The following is a 12,249-nucleotide window of genomic DNA, read 5'->3' as shown; positions in this document are numbered from 1 at the left end:
GCTGATCTCACTTTAACTTTGTGACCAAAAACTTTAAATGGACCCTTAAGGCTACCAGACAACCTGAGCACACTTCTCCAGTCCATTCACTCTCCCTATTTAACTGTTCGCACCTTCTCTTTCCTCCAGCCTCTATCACATCCTCCACCATCCTCATTCTCATTTGGTGACTCTCTCTTCCTACTTGGAGAAGACTGCAGCAACCAGAAGAGAACCTCAAAAGACTCCCACCATCTCAGTTATACACTTTCCCAAACCTGCCCCACACAACTTACCCTATATCCATGTTCCTATCTAAGGCAATGTCCCTTCTCTTGTGCACTAGTTTCCATACACTATCTCTCCAACTTCATTAATTTTTCTTTCTCTATTGAATCATTCTCATTTGCATGCAAACATGCTCTTATTTCTCTAATCTTTAAAGAAAGAAAAACTTTCTTGAGCCTGCTTCCTCCATTTCTTCTCTCCCCTTTGCACAAAAATCCTTGCAGAGTCATCTATACTCACAGTTTCCAATTCTTCCCTCTAACTCTCTCTTATACACATTCTAATCCATTTTACCTATCCTTATGTGCTCTTGTCAACATTCTTGTCAAGATCACCCATGACCTTCAATTGTCAAATTCAGTCGGTCTTCATTTTACTTGACCTTTCAATAGCATTGAACTCAGCTAATCTCTTCCCCTTGAAACTCTTTTTTTACTGGCTTCCAGTGTATCACATGTTCCTGGTTTCCCTCCTATCTCCCTGGATGCTCCTTCTTGGTATCCTTTAATGGGTTTCTTCTTCTCCTGAACCTCTTAATGTCAGACTGTCTCAACATTCAATCCTGCCTCTTCTCTTCTCTGTATGCATTCGTTCCTTGGAGGTCTCATCTAGTCTTAGGCCTTAAATACCACCCAAGTACTGGCAAATCCTTAATTTATATCTCCAATCAGACATCTACTCTGAACTGTAAGCTTACTCTACATCTCCAATTACATTTAGCATCTCTAAAATGTTATCCTTATCCCCTGACAATCCACTCCCCCACCCCTTTCCAAAGCTTCTCTACCTTAAAACCTTCCACATTTCAGCTGATGGCAACCCAAACTTAGTCAAACCAGAAAAGATGCAGTCATTTTTTACTCCTCTCTTTCTTACAGATACAATATCCAATCTATCAGGGTACCCTATTGGCTCTAATTTCAAATATATGCAGACTCTGACCACCTTTCTCTTCCTCTACTGCTACCACTCTGGTTCAAGCCACCATCATGTCTCACCTAAGTTATCACAATAACATACTAATTAGATGTTTTCACCCTGTCACAGTACAGCAGTGAGACTGATCTTTGTGTAAGATAAGTCAAGTCACATCACTCTTCTCTCAAAACTCTTCAAATGCTCATTTCATTCAGAATACAAGTCAAAGGATTGACAATGACCTCTAAGACCCTCCTTTACCTGCATTCCTGGATCCTCAGTGACTTCATCTCCAACCACTTTCCCAATTGTTCACTGCACTTCAGCCATGCAGGCCTCCCTGCTGTTTTTCCAGCATGCCAGTTGCACTCTACCTCAGAGCTTTACGCTAGCTGTTCCCACTGCCCAGAATGTCTTCTTCTGGATGTCCATATGGCTAACTCCCTGACATCCTTCAGGTCTTTGCTCAATTGTTACTTCCTCAATGAGGACTTCCCTGATGAGCCTATTTAAAATTGTGACAATCTCTACCCCTAGAATATCTTATCCTTTTTATCCTGTTGTAACTTTTCAAAAGGCGCTTATCACCTTGAAATGTACTAAATAATTTATGTACTTGTTTATTTGTTTATTGTCTTGTTTCCTCCCACTAGAACTTAAGTTCTTAAAAGGAAAATACTTTTGTCTGTTTTGCTCATTGATGTACTCCTGACACATAGGCGGTACTCAATTAACACTTGTTGAATGAATGAATCTATTCCCTACCTAAGTAACCACACTACGCATTAATCATCTTTTAAAAAAAAATGTTTAAATAAATATAGAAACAGTGTCTCACTACATTGGTCAAGTTGGTCTTGAACTCCTGACCTCAAGAAATCCTCCTGCCTTGGCCTACCAAAGTGCTGGGATTACAGACATGAGCCACTGCACCCACCTTTAATCATCTTTGTATCCAGATTTCTTGTTTATATTTACTCAATAACTGTTCATTAATTGAAGAGTATAGATAAAACAAATGCCCTATTGCCCATTAAAGTACCTTCATTTCTCTGAATTCTAATATATTTCTTTTTTTGCATCAGCGCGACTACTAGAATTTTTTCTGGACAAGGTACAAGCAAACAGCAGGATGCATTAACAGAAGGCTTGATCTTCAGTGCATTTTCTTAGATGTAAGTCCCCATCTATCTCCAAAAACATAAATGGCATAGATATCTAGAGATTGTCCCTCATATATGATCAGACAGAAAATGAGAAAGTCACCTTGCTTTCACATATTATATGTTCATCACTGTAGCCTTTTTTTAAGTATATTTTTCCAGACTTCCCGTAAGCTGTTGCTCATTCTCTGTAATAGCCAAATCAATTGACCATATTGTACTGGTTTGCTTCAGTGTTTGTTTACTAGTTGAAGCCTGCATTAGGACAGGATTATTTCATGGTGCTCGGTTCCCTGGCCCTCCTCCAGCTTTCTCCTCTCTCAATCTCTCACTGTGCAAAATAGCAATCTTTCTCTACTTCCAAAAGCATGAGCATCCTGAGATTTATCTGACTATCACTTAATTCTCTCTTCTTGTGAGATTCTCTGCTTTCACTCTTTTAACTCTATGGTCTAAACTTAGGTAGGTAAGTGCCCATCACAAATAACCATGCCAAGTTAATCTTTATCCCTTTTGGCTTCCAGTTATAGCCTTGGCCAGTGCTCTTCCCTGTTTTTGTCCTGTTATTGTATTGCAAATGAAGCATGTGCAGCTATTTGAGCAAGTGCAAAAATATAATATGAACATGTCCTTATCTAAAATGTCACTTTTTCAGTATTCTTTTTGGGTTGTTCATTGTTAGCCAAAGTCCCATTGTCATAAAAATTACAATAATAAACTACCCTGAGTCTTTTAATTTCACACACAGCTTCTACATTCTCTAAGCCACTAGAATCCCATGGTTCCTAATTAAAATATTCAAAGGTGAAAGTCAAGTAATTTCCACAAGGTATATTAGTTCCTTTACTTATGTTTCCAGGGTTAAAAAAGAAATCCTTTGCCAATAAAAAAGGAGAAGTTTTTGAGTGTATAGTACAGGGATTTCAAAGAGCATTCCACAGTGTGTTATTTTCTTTCCAGAAAATTCTAACACTTTATAATTACTTTTGTATGGAAAATGAATAATTTAAGCCCCTAATGCTAAAAACAGCTAGAGAGAAACCATCCAAATCAGATAGGCATTTCCTGAAACCAAATGAAATATCGAACTAGAAAATATCTGTGTGAGAACAGCCCACGGAACAAAGCTCTTGAATTATTATTCAATAGAGAGGAAGCATGGTAGGGGAGAAAGTTACATGAAAAAAATGGTGTTTTCTTGTCTTTGTGCCAGAATTTTTGGGGTCCCACGCTTCATAGAAACTGTAATGTTGATTGCACCCCAAATGTCACAGAAAAATACGAATCAGAAATGCTTCTAGGAGCTTCCAAGCTTCTGACAAAAATAATGGCAAAAACATCAGTTAAGCTCCATCTGTTGCGACAGAAATGCATTGATAAAGAAAAAAGCAAAAGCCCACCTGCATAGAAACTAAACCGCAGCTACTCCTCCAATTCGGAGAAAAATGAGCTGCACTTCAGTCGCTAGCAGAACTAATCCCAGCAAATATAGCTAGTGGGTTTGTGTACTGGGGGAGGGGGACTGCAAGCAGAGCACACCTCATCGCCCTCCCACCAAAACTGGTCCAGAAACGTGAAAGCATCCACGCCGCATGACCTCGCTTAGCTGGAAGAAAGCAGTGGCCGCGACGTGCGGGTGGCCCTGTCTCTTCCCCTTCTCAGACCACCGCCCCCCCCCCCCCCCCCCCCCGCCGCCAAGCCCCTAGTCTTCTGCACGGGTCTCTGGCTGCAAGCTCTGGGGCTGGAAGACCTGAGCAGGTTCTTTTCGCTGCCCAGGGTGAAGAACCTCCTAAAGATGTTGTAACCAGAGTAACTCCCGCGCTGGCAGCGTCTCAACAGCCCGGAGTGAACGAGCTGACCCCACCAGCGCCGGGACCCACGTCTGGGTCGGCCGCCCCCGCCAGCCCCACCCCGGAGCCTCCTCAGCCTGAGTCCCCAGCGCCCCGCACGCAGTAGGGTCTTTCCGGGCGTGTAGCCCGTAGGGCTGACTTTCCGCTAAGTGAACAGCCATGTTAGCCTCCTCTGGGCGTAAATCCACCAGGGTGAGCCGGCCGACGGCAGTCAGGAGCGCTCACCCGGTCCCCTCCGCACCTCCCCGCAAGGCTACGACAGTTTCCAAACTCCTGGGCGCACCCAGCTGGGTCCCTTGCCCTCTCACGGTTCAGCACCGAGGACAGCGGACATACTTTTCTCCCCCAGGGTCCGCGCCGCCGGGAAGGCGGCTTTGACAGCGCCTGCAGGGCTGCAGGTGTCCGGACCGCGCGCCCGCCCGTCCGCATCCCCGCGGCACCCCTGCGTGCCCACCTCCCTTCCCCGCCTCGCGCAGGGCAGCCCCGCGGCGTCTTACTTTTCTGGCTGGAGTAACCTGGGTAATAGCCATAGTAGCCGGTGATCCGCAGGATCCGGTCCTCGATAGTGGCCACCCCATTGGGGGCCGCCTTGACATCCATAGAGAGCGCGGGGCGGCGGCCCCGGGTGCCGCGGGGCGGAGAGCGCAGCGCGGGGCCCCGGAGCTGGTGCAGGTGCCGCCGCCGCTGGTGCTGATGTTGCAGCTCGTGCTCCCGCGCCCGGGCTCTGACTCCACCGCCCGGCGCAGCACTGGCTCCGCATCACAGCGGCGGCGGCGGCGGCGGCGGCGGTGGCGGCGGCGGCGACGGAGAGGCCCCCACTCGGGCCGGCCTCTCTGTCAGCCTGGCAGCTCTCCCGCGCGCCACCCGGAGCACTGCTGCCCGAATAGCGCCCCCTCACCTCCGACGCCCACCGTGGCCGGGGGCGGGTGTGGGCGCCCCACCTGGTCACCAGCTTTCATCATTAACCCTTGCGCGCTCCTTCCCGAAGAGTAGACAACCCAACCCCACCTGATGAAAGGGATGTTTGGTCTGGGGAGTGCGGGAAGAGAAGAGAAGGTGACGGTGGCCAGGGGCTCAGAGAGGGGTGTTGGGGGTGGGAGAAACCCGAGAGGTACTCATAGCTGTCAATGCGAGGAATTAACGCTGTCGCTCAGGGAGAAGACACTTCTGGGGCTCCCCGGGACTCGGGCCATGCTTGGCGTCTACACCACGTCTGGTCTGCTGATATACAAGCATTTCCCGCCGGTGTTAGTTAGTCCTTGCAACTTGTCTAGAAAACTGGGAATCTTTTTTTATGAAATAACAAGAAAATTAGTTCCTGGCAGGTGGTATATGAAGTGATTATCCAGGTTTTGCAGACGGAAAGACTCATAAGTGTTCAAGCCCTCAAGTCTGACTGTCCATACGGACCTTCCATCCTGCCACTGAAAAATGTCAAAGGCTTGGAAGACTCAGCTGCACACAGCACGCTTATTTTACCAATTCCAAATGCTCTGAGGAGAAATGATTTTCTCTTTATTGCCAAAAATATCAGGAGGGAAGTCCTTCAAACTGTAAATATCTGGACGAGTGAAAGTCTTAGCTACAGTCTAGAGTCTTTCCATTTGAGCAGAACGTCCTTGAAACTCTGTGTTCAGAGCAAACACCCTCTCCTCACGTGTGTGTCTCTTCTGCCTTAGCCAGAGACCCAGTGGGTTAAGGTCAGTGAGCAGTGGAGACAATTCCTCTGTTCATAGTCTGCAGACACAGTTTCCTGCAAAAAAAAAAAAAAAAAAAAAAAGATAATAATTTTCTAAGTTTCATCTCAGAAATGAAAAGGTGGAGGTGGGGGGTTAGTAGAGAGGAGGGTCAGCTCATCAGCTTAGAGGTCATTTAGGTCCACCTTCCGTACAGAGCTGGCTTAAGACATCCCTGCCAGGTTTCATATCACTAAAGCTTAAGGAGAAGACAAAAAAGAGAAAAATAAGTCGACTTCAATGCTCCTCCGAGAAACCTCCAAAGAACCTATTGCACCATCCTGCCTCCAAGCATTTTCCACATTGTGTGTGGGCCCTTAAGAAGGAAGAAATACGCAAACCTTTTTTCTAAAAGGTAAATTAGGTTTAAGCACATGAAAACGCAATATTAAATTTTACAATATGTTTTGGGTTTTCATCCAAACACAAAGCTTAGCATGGAATCTTCAGAGTGGAGTCAATCTGAGATTATTGTGGCTGGAAGGAGAGTTTATAAAGAAACCAATTTCCTTCTACACCTGTTTTCTGGGCTAGGAAAAATGGAAGGGTGGAAAGAGCTAAAGGTCAGAAGGAACTGAAAGGAAAAACCAACACTAGTGCAATGATGGGGAGCTATCCATTTAAAGCAAAAATGAAAGCATTATGCCTTTACACCCCCCACATGAAATAATATTCAGCACACTTTTTTTAGTTTTATTATTTCTGTGGCAAAATTATATCAAATGAATGTATTACACATGGTAAAATGTGTTCACATATAATTTTAAATATCACTTTTGTTTAAAGTTTCTATAAAAGATAAACTTTCCCATATTACATGTATTATATATTTTGATAATAGCCATCATAATCCGTAGCACATTAATCTATATATCAGTAAGAGAGAAATTAGGAAACAATTCAAGCAGAAACCTTCCAGTGTAACAGGAATATATATACACATACATACACACACATATGTATGCATAGACTTTAAAAACAAGTGGTTTTGTCCCATTGCTTATAACTTATCTTGCCATAATTAATGTACTTAAATTATAAATAACAATTACTGTGTAAGTCATTGCCTTCTTCCTACTTTTGTTTTATTTTCAGAAATCTCCATAGAAGTAGATAAAAATGTATTTAACTGGATCTGATCATTCATATAAACAGTAAATTCAGCATAAATTTAAATACTACAATGTAAACATACCCACAAGAGTCTATGTTTACTTTTGAAAAAGTAAAAATTTTCAGACTGACCTGGAAATAAATTTTAAAATAGCAAAGCACTTACAAATCTCTCTATAATCATCTGTAATAGGATGACCAAAATAGTAAATGCCAGCAAGTGCTATAATCTAGGACACACTTTTCTTTTAATGGAAGGAACTGAAATCCTACAATTATAAATTGATAAACTGTCAAAGGTAAATTTCTGCTGGTCATGAGCACTCTTTGGCATATATGATAAAAGATGTTTTAATCTTTCAATAGTCATTTTAGACATTATTAACAATTTACAGAAATTATTTTGAAGAACAGATAATTTTTTTTTGAGACAAAGTCTTACTCTGTCACCCAGGCTGGAGTGCAATGGTGCGATCTCGGCTCAGTGCAACTTCCACCTCCTGGGTTCAAGTGATTCTCGTGCCTCAGCCTCCTGAGTAGCTAGGATTACAGGCACCCGCCACCACGCCCGGCTAATTTTTTTGTATTTTTGGTAGAGATGGGGTTTCACCATGTTGGCCAGGCTGGTCTCGAACTCCTGACCTCAGGTGATCCACCCACCTCGGCCTCCCAAAGTGCTGGTACTACAGGCGTGAGCCACCACACTCGGCAGAAGGAAGGATAATTTTTAAAGCATTTTTATGTTTGCATGTTTAGTCTACCAGTTTTCACAGACCCAAATATTCAAATTTACAAAATATGAGCTGCAATGTGTGCCTCAAATCTATTCTGAAAGAATAAAGAAAAGACATAACTTAATAAATGAAGATTGAAGGTGGTTATTTGATTCATAAAATAGTTTATCATGATAGCCCTTCACATAGCCAGTTTCCCTAGTAAAATTATAATTCGATTTATTATAAAACAAAATTAGTTTTTTGTGCAGCTTTTCGGGAATTTTTTAATGCATCAAGCACAGGGTATCGATCTGTGATTCCAGATGAGTTTTGTTATATGAGCCATATGTATTTTGATCATCTGATCATATCAGATTAGCTATTTATACTAATTGAGTATACAATGAGTTATTCATGTTGTTTTTTTTGTTTGTTTTTTTTTAAAAAGTCAAATCATTTGTAACGTAGTTCATGGGATGATCACTTACAGTCCTTGTGTCTGATGCTAGAATAGCTATACCAAGTAATAACATTAAAACTAAATATGATCACTGGGTATAAATTTTATTCAAAAATAAGCAGTCTGAAAATACCACATCAGTCTATATACTTTGGAAGGATTAGAAAAATAAAATCCATGGAATCTAGTCTTCAGTACTTTAATCAGCAGATAGGGATCAGAAAATCTGGGCTTTAGTCCTCTTTTTATGGCACCAAGACACCTAATCTTTCTATTCACCTATTTGAAGTTACCACTGAAAGATGCTGAAAGAAGGGGAAATGATCCTTTTTCCCCTCTGGGAAATTAATATAGTGTACCTATCTCCTTGGGCTAAGAGTAACTTGGCTGCTTGGAGAGCCAAGAATATTTAAGCTTTTATAGTCAAGAGCCAATGTTACTTTGTACAAACACCAGCACTGTTTACAAAGAGTTGACCCCAAGAAATTTAAACAGTGTTAGTGTTTAAAAGCATCTGGCTTCTAGCCAACCAGGTGATAAGAAATGGCATCTGAGAAGGAAAAAGCATGCTCTTAATATTCCATTTTCAGGGAAGTTGTTTTGAGTATTTAACTGCCAAGTCATCAGCCACCCCATTTGGAATGCTGACACAGCCTTTCTGTTTCAATTGTAGGCAATGGCAGACATTGCTAATTTACCTTTCAGTTCAAAGGGGCTAGGTGTCTGTATGAGAAGTCAGGGCAGAGTCCACTCTCTTCATTGACCTCAGGTGCCAGCCTACAACCCAGGACTAATTTTGAGGCTCAACTCTTTGGAAAGGCACTGAACCTCTTTGGAGAAAGTCTTAAGTAATTTCAACATATGTATTCAAATGTTAGAATTTGTCTTTGATCTGTGTGTGTGTGTGTGTGTGTGTGTGTGTGTGTGTGTGTCTGTCTCTGTTTCTCCCTGTGTCTCCCTCTCTCTCAGTCTGTCTGTTTTTCTGTCTTTGTCTTTCTGAGTCTGTGTGTGTCTGTTTGTCTATCTCTCTGTATGTTTCTCTCTGTTTCTGTCTTTCTCTTTCTCCCTCACCCTACAGCATTATACTGTACTCAGCAGTACAGCATAGTGGTTTAAAGCATGGACTTTGGAGCAGACTGCCAGGAGTCATTTCCGACCTCATCATTTTCTAGCTGTGTGACCTTGGGTAAATCTTTTGAAATCTCTATGACTCAATTTTCTCATCTCTAAAATAGAAATATACACCTATTGTACCTATATCGTGGAACTATCATGAGAAGTAAATGAGTTTATATTCATAAAGATCTTATAACTGTGACTGGCATATAGTAAGCATCATAAATATTAGCTATCAGTACTATTTTTTATGCAGACATAGAACCCTTTGAGCTTCAGTTTCCTCCTCTGTAAAATGGGCTTATACTCTACTTCATAGTATTGCTGTGATGGTTAAGTGAGACCATATATTAACATATTTTATGAAGGCCTGGCACATCGTGTATACACAATAAATATTAATTTTCTTCTCCTAGCCCCACCCCTGCTCTGTCCATTGTTTTTTACTGGAGTTGATTCACACTTTCACTTTTCATTCACACTCTCAGAACTTCACTGTGGCAATTGCTTTTACAGGTCTCCTTTAATTCTTTCAACCATGAGCAATGATCCCATGAGGCAGACCTTGTGTGCCAATGGAATCAGTGGCTTCAGAAGTTCAGTGCTTTGCAGAAAGAGAAGCTGCTCAAGATCAGCAGTTCTTGTCTTTTAAAGAAGCGTGAGCACAGGAAGAGCTGACTTCAGACTGGGAAAGGGACCAAGGCTGTTAGTCCCCAGGGGTGGGAGGCACTCAGGTCCTGCTTGGTGAAGTGGAGCAACCTCAGAGGGATCACAGTGTGATGCTCCATGGGAGGCAGGGCCATTAGCCACTAGGCTTCCCAGCTTCAGCAGATATTCTGGTGCCTCCCACCTTGTCCAGAAGCAGCAGAGTCCCCAGCCCCAGAGGGATCACCTGTGGGCTTGACTATTGCACATTTCAGCAACGCCCAGTGGACTGAAGATCAGACCTCCCTGATGCTGAGCTAAGCCAAATATCTCCCCTGACTATGTAAGTCTGCAGCAGGGGAGCCCCAACAAGACTGAGATTGCATTTCCCACTATTTTTATGAGGAATAGGGACTCAGAGTAAGATTTACAGTAATTTAAAGCAAATAAAGATTCTTTTAAACCCTTTTGAACAGCTGTGTTGGTGGTTATACATTCAAACCTGCTACATATTCATTTTACAAATAAGCCTTTCTGTAATTTAAACGTCTAAAAATGCCATGCACACCACGGCCTCAAACCTGCTGCATATTATTTGTCACACAAGCTTTCTGTAACATTAACTGCTAAAAATGCCAACCCTGCTGTGGTAGTCATTGTTACTGTTTGCCAAGTAGTCATGGTTCTCCCCCATTTTAGGCATACCACAGGACTGCACTTCCTGCCCCCTTGTGGTTGTAGGGGGGCTATGTGACTAATTCTGGTTGTGAACAAAAAAACAATTATCATCTCAGTCAGAGCTAATACTAGACACTCAAGGGTTTTCTCTTTTTCCCTCTGACCCCATGACCATCAGCATTCAGGATGACTCTGATACATAAAAAGTAACGTTACTAAACACTGTAATTGAAGAGTTTTAATTCCTTCCGTAAACACTACATTTAATTTTCAAATTCTATTCTCTTTATCCTTTGTTTTCCAAAGACATACTATGTATGTCTAAGATCACTAGTTCTCGAAGCAATTCATCAATAAATCATACAGAAGACAAAACAAATTGTTGGAAAGAAACATTATGAGTGGCACAGAAAATCAGAGAGAACAGAAAATTTAAAACTCGTTAGAATGCATCCATAAAACAGAGACTCCAGAATACACGTTCAATACATCCACATCTTGAATGACAACTATTGCCAAAAGCAATTTCAGAAATGACTTTGTCTTTAATTTCAAGAACTATCAATCTGCAGGAAATATATTAACAAGGTTTTATTTCATCATTATTTTCAGTATCTGTGATTTCCATCAATAGAACTTGCTCTTTAAATGTCCTGAAATAATACAGAGGTACAAAAGTGGACATTTGTCCTTTTTTTTTTTTCTTTTTTAGTACCCAGCTGATGCTAGAGGAGGCTCCTAACAGAAAGAGCATACCTTTCAAGAGAGAAGCTAAAAAGATTGCACCAAATAACTTTCATGCTCCAATTCATTTTCTTTTGTCTAACCTTTGCAGTGACCACCCTGTATGGATTGCCATTGATTCACCTAGACGCAGCCTGACAGCACCTCACCTCATGCCAATGCTGGGCACTTCTAACCTCCTGCACCAGCATTTCCTTGTTGGTGCTGAGACATGAAAGTGCATCTGCTTGGCTCAAGCACGAACAACCTGAAAGTGCAGGGGACAGATGTCACAGTGGGCAAACCTGTGACCATGGGAAACAGGAGCTAGGGTATAAATTCTCCATTCCATTCTGAATGGACTTCCTTAGAAGCTGTCACTTATGCAGCCTCTTGCCCACAAGACTGTACAATTAGTCAGACTGCTCAGTCTTAATGCTAAACTATGGTCAGCTCAGTCACATGCCCTCATATATATACACTAGTACATAAACCCCTGCCTCTGCCTCAGGCTCTCTTTTCCAAAGAGCTCAGGTTAAGATGCCAATTTTCCTAGTCTCACCACTTGGTCACTGGCACATATCCCTGCTCCACCAATCACAGCACCCATTCCAAATTTTTATTTATTTATTTATTTATTTATTGAGATGGAGTCTGGCTTTGTCACCCAGGCTGGAGTGCAGTGGCGCGATCTCGGCTCACTGCAAGCTCCGCCTTCCGGGTTCACGCCATTCTCCTGCCTCAGCCTCCCGAGTAGCTGGGACTACCGGCGCCCGCCACCACGCCCGCCCGGCTAATTTTGTGTATTTTTAGTAGAGATGGGGTTTCACTGTGTTAGCCAGGTTGGTCTCGATCTTCTGACCT

At 42.5% G+C, this 12,249-nt stretch overlaps 1 protein-coding gene across 2 annotated transcripts in view; it reads right to left on the bottom strand.

Moving 5' to 3' along the window:
- The window catches only part of SLC35F4 (solute carrier family 35 member F4), a 286,724-nt gene extending 281,630 nt beyond the window's left edge, over positions 1-5,094 (bottom strand). For both annotated transcript variants that reach the window (XM_050799728.1, XM_050799729.1), the window contains exon 1: positions 4,696-5,094. In XM_050799728.1, coding sequence (XP_050655685.1) covers positions 4,696-4,798 — 103 coding nt within the window. In that variant the 5' untranslated portion in view covers positions 4,799-5,094. The remainder of the gene's footprint in view (positions 1-4,695) is intronic.
- Between the last annotated feature and the right edge of the window lie 7,155 nt (positions 5,095-12,249).

The sequence above is a fragment of the Macaca thibetana genome, chromosome 7 (assembly GCF_024542745.1).
Source record: "Macaca thibetana thibetana isolate TM-01 chromosome 7, ASM2454274v1, whole genome shotgun sequence".
NCBI lineage: Eukaryota > Metazoa > Chordata > Mammalia > Primates > Cercopithecidae > Macaca > Macaca thibetana.
This window is presented reverse-complemented; position numbering and strand designations above follow the sequence as displayed.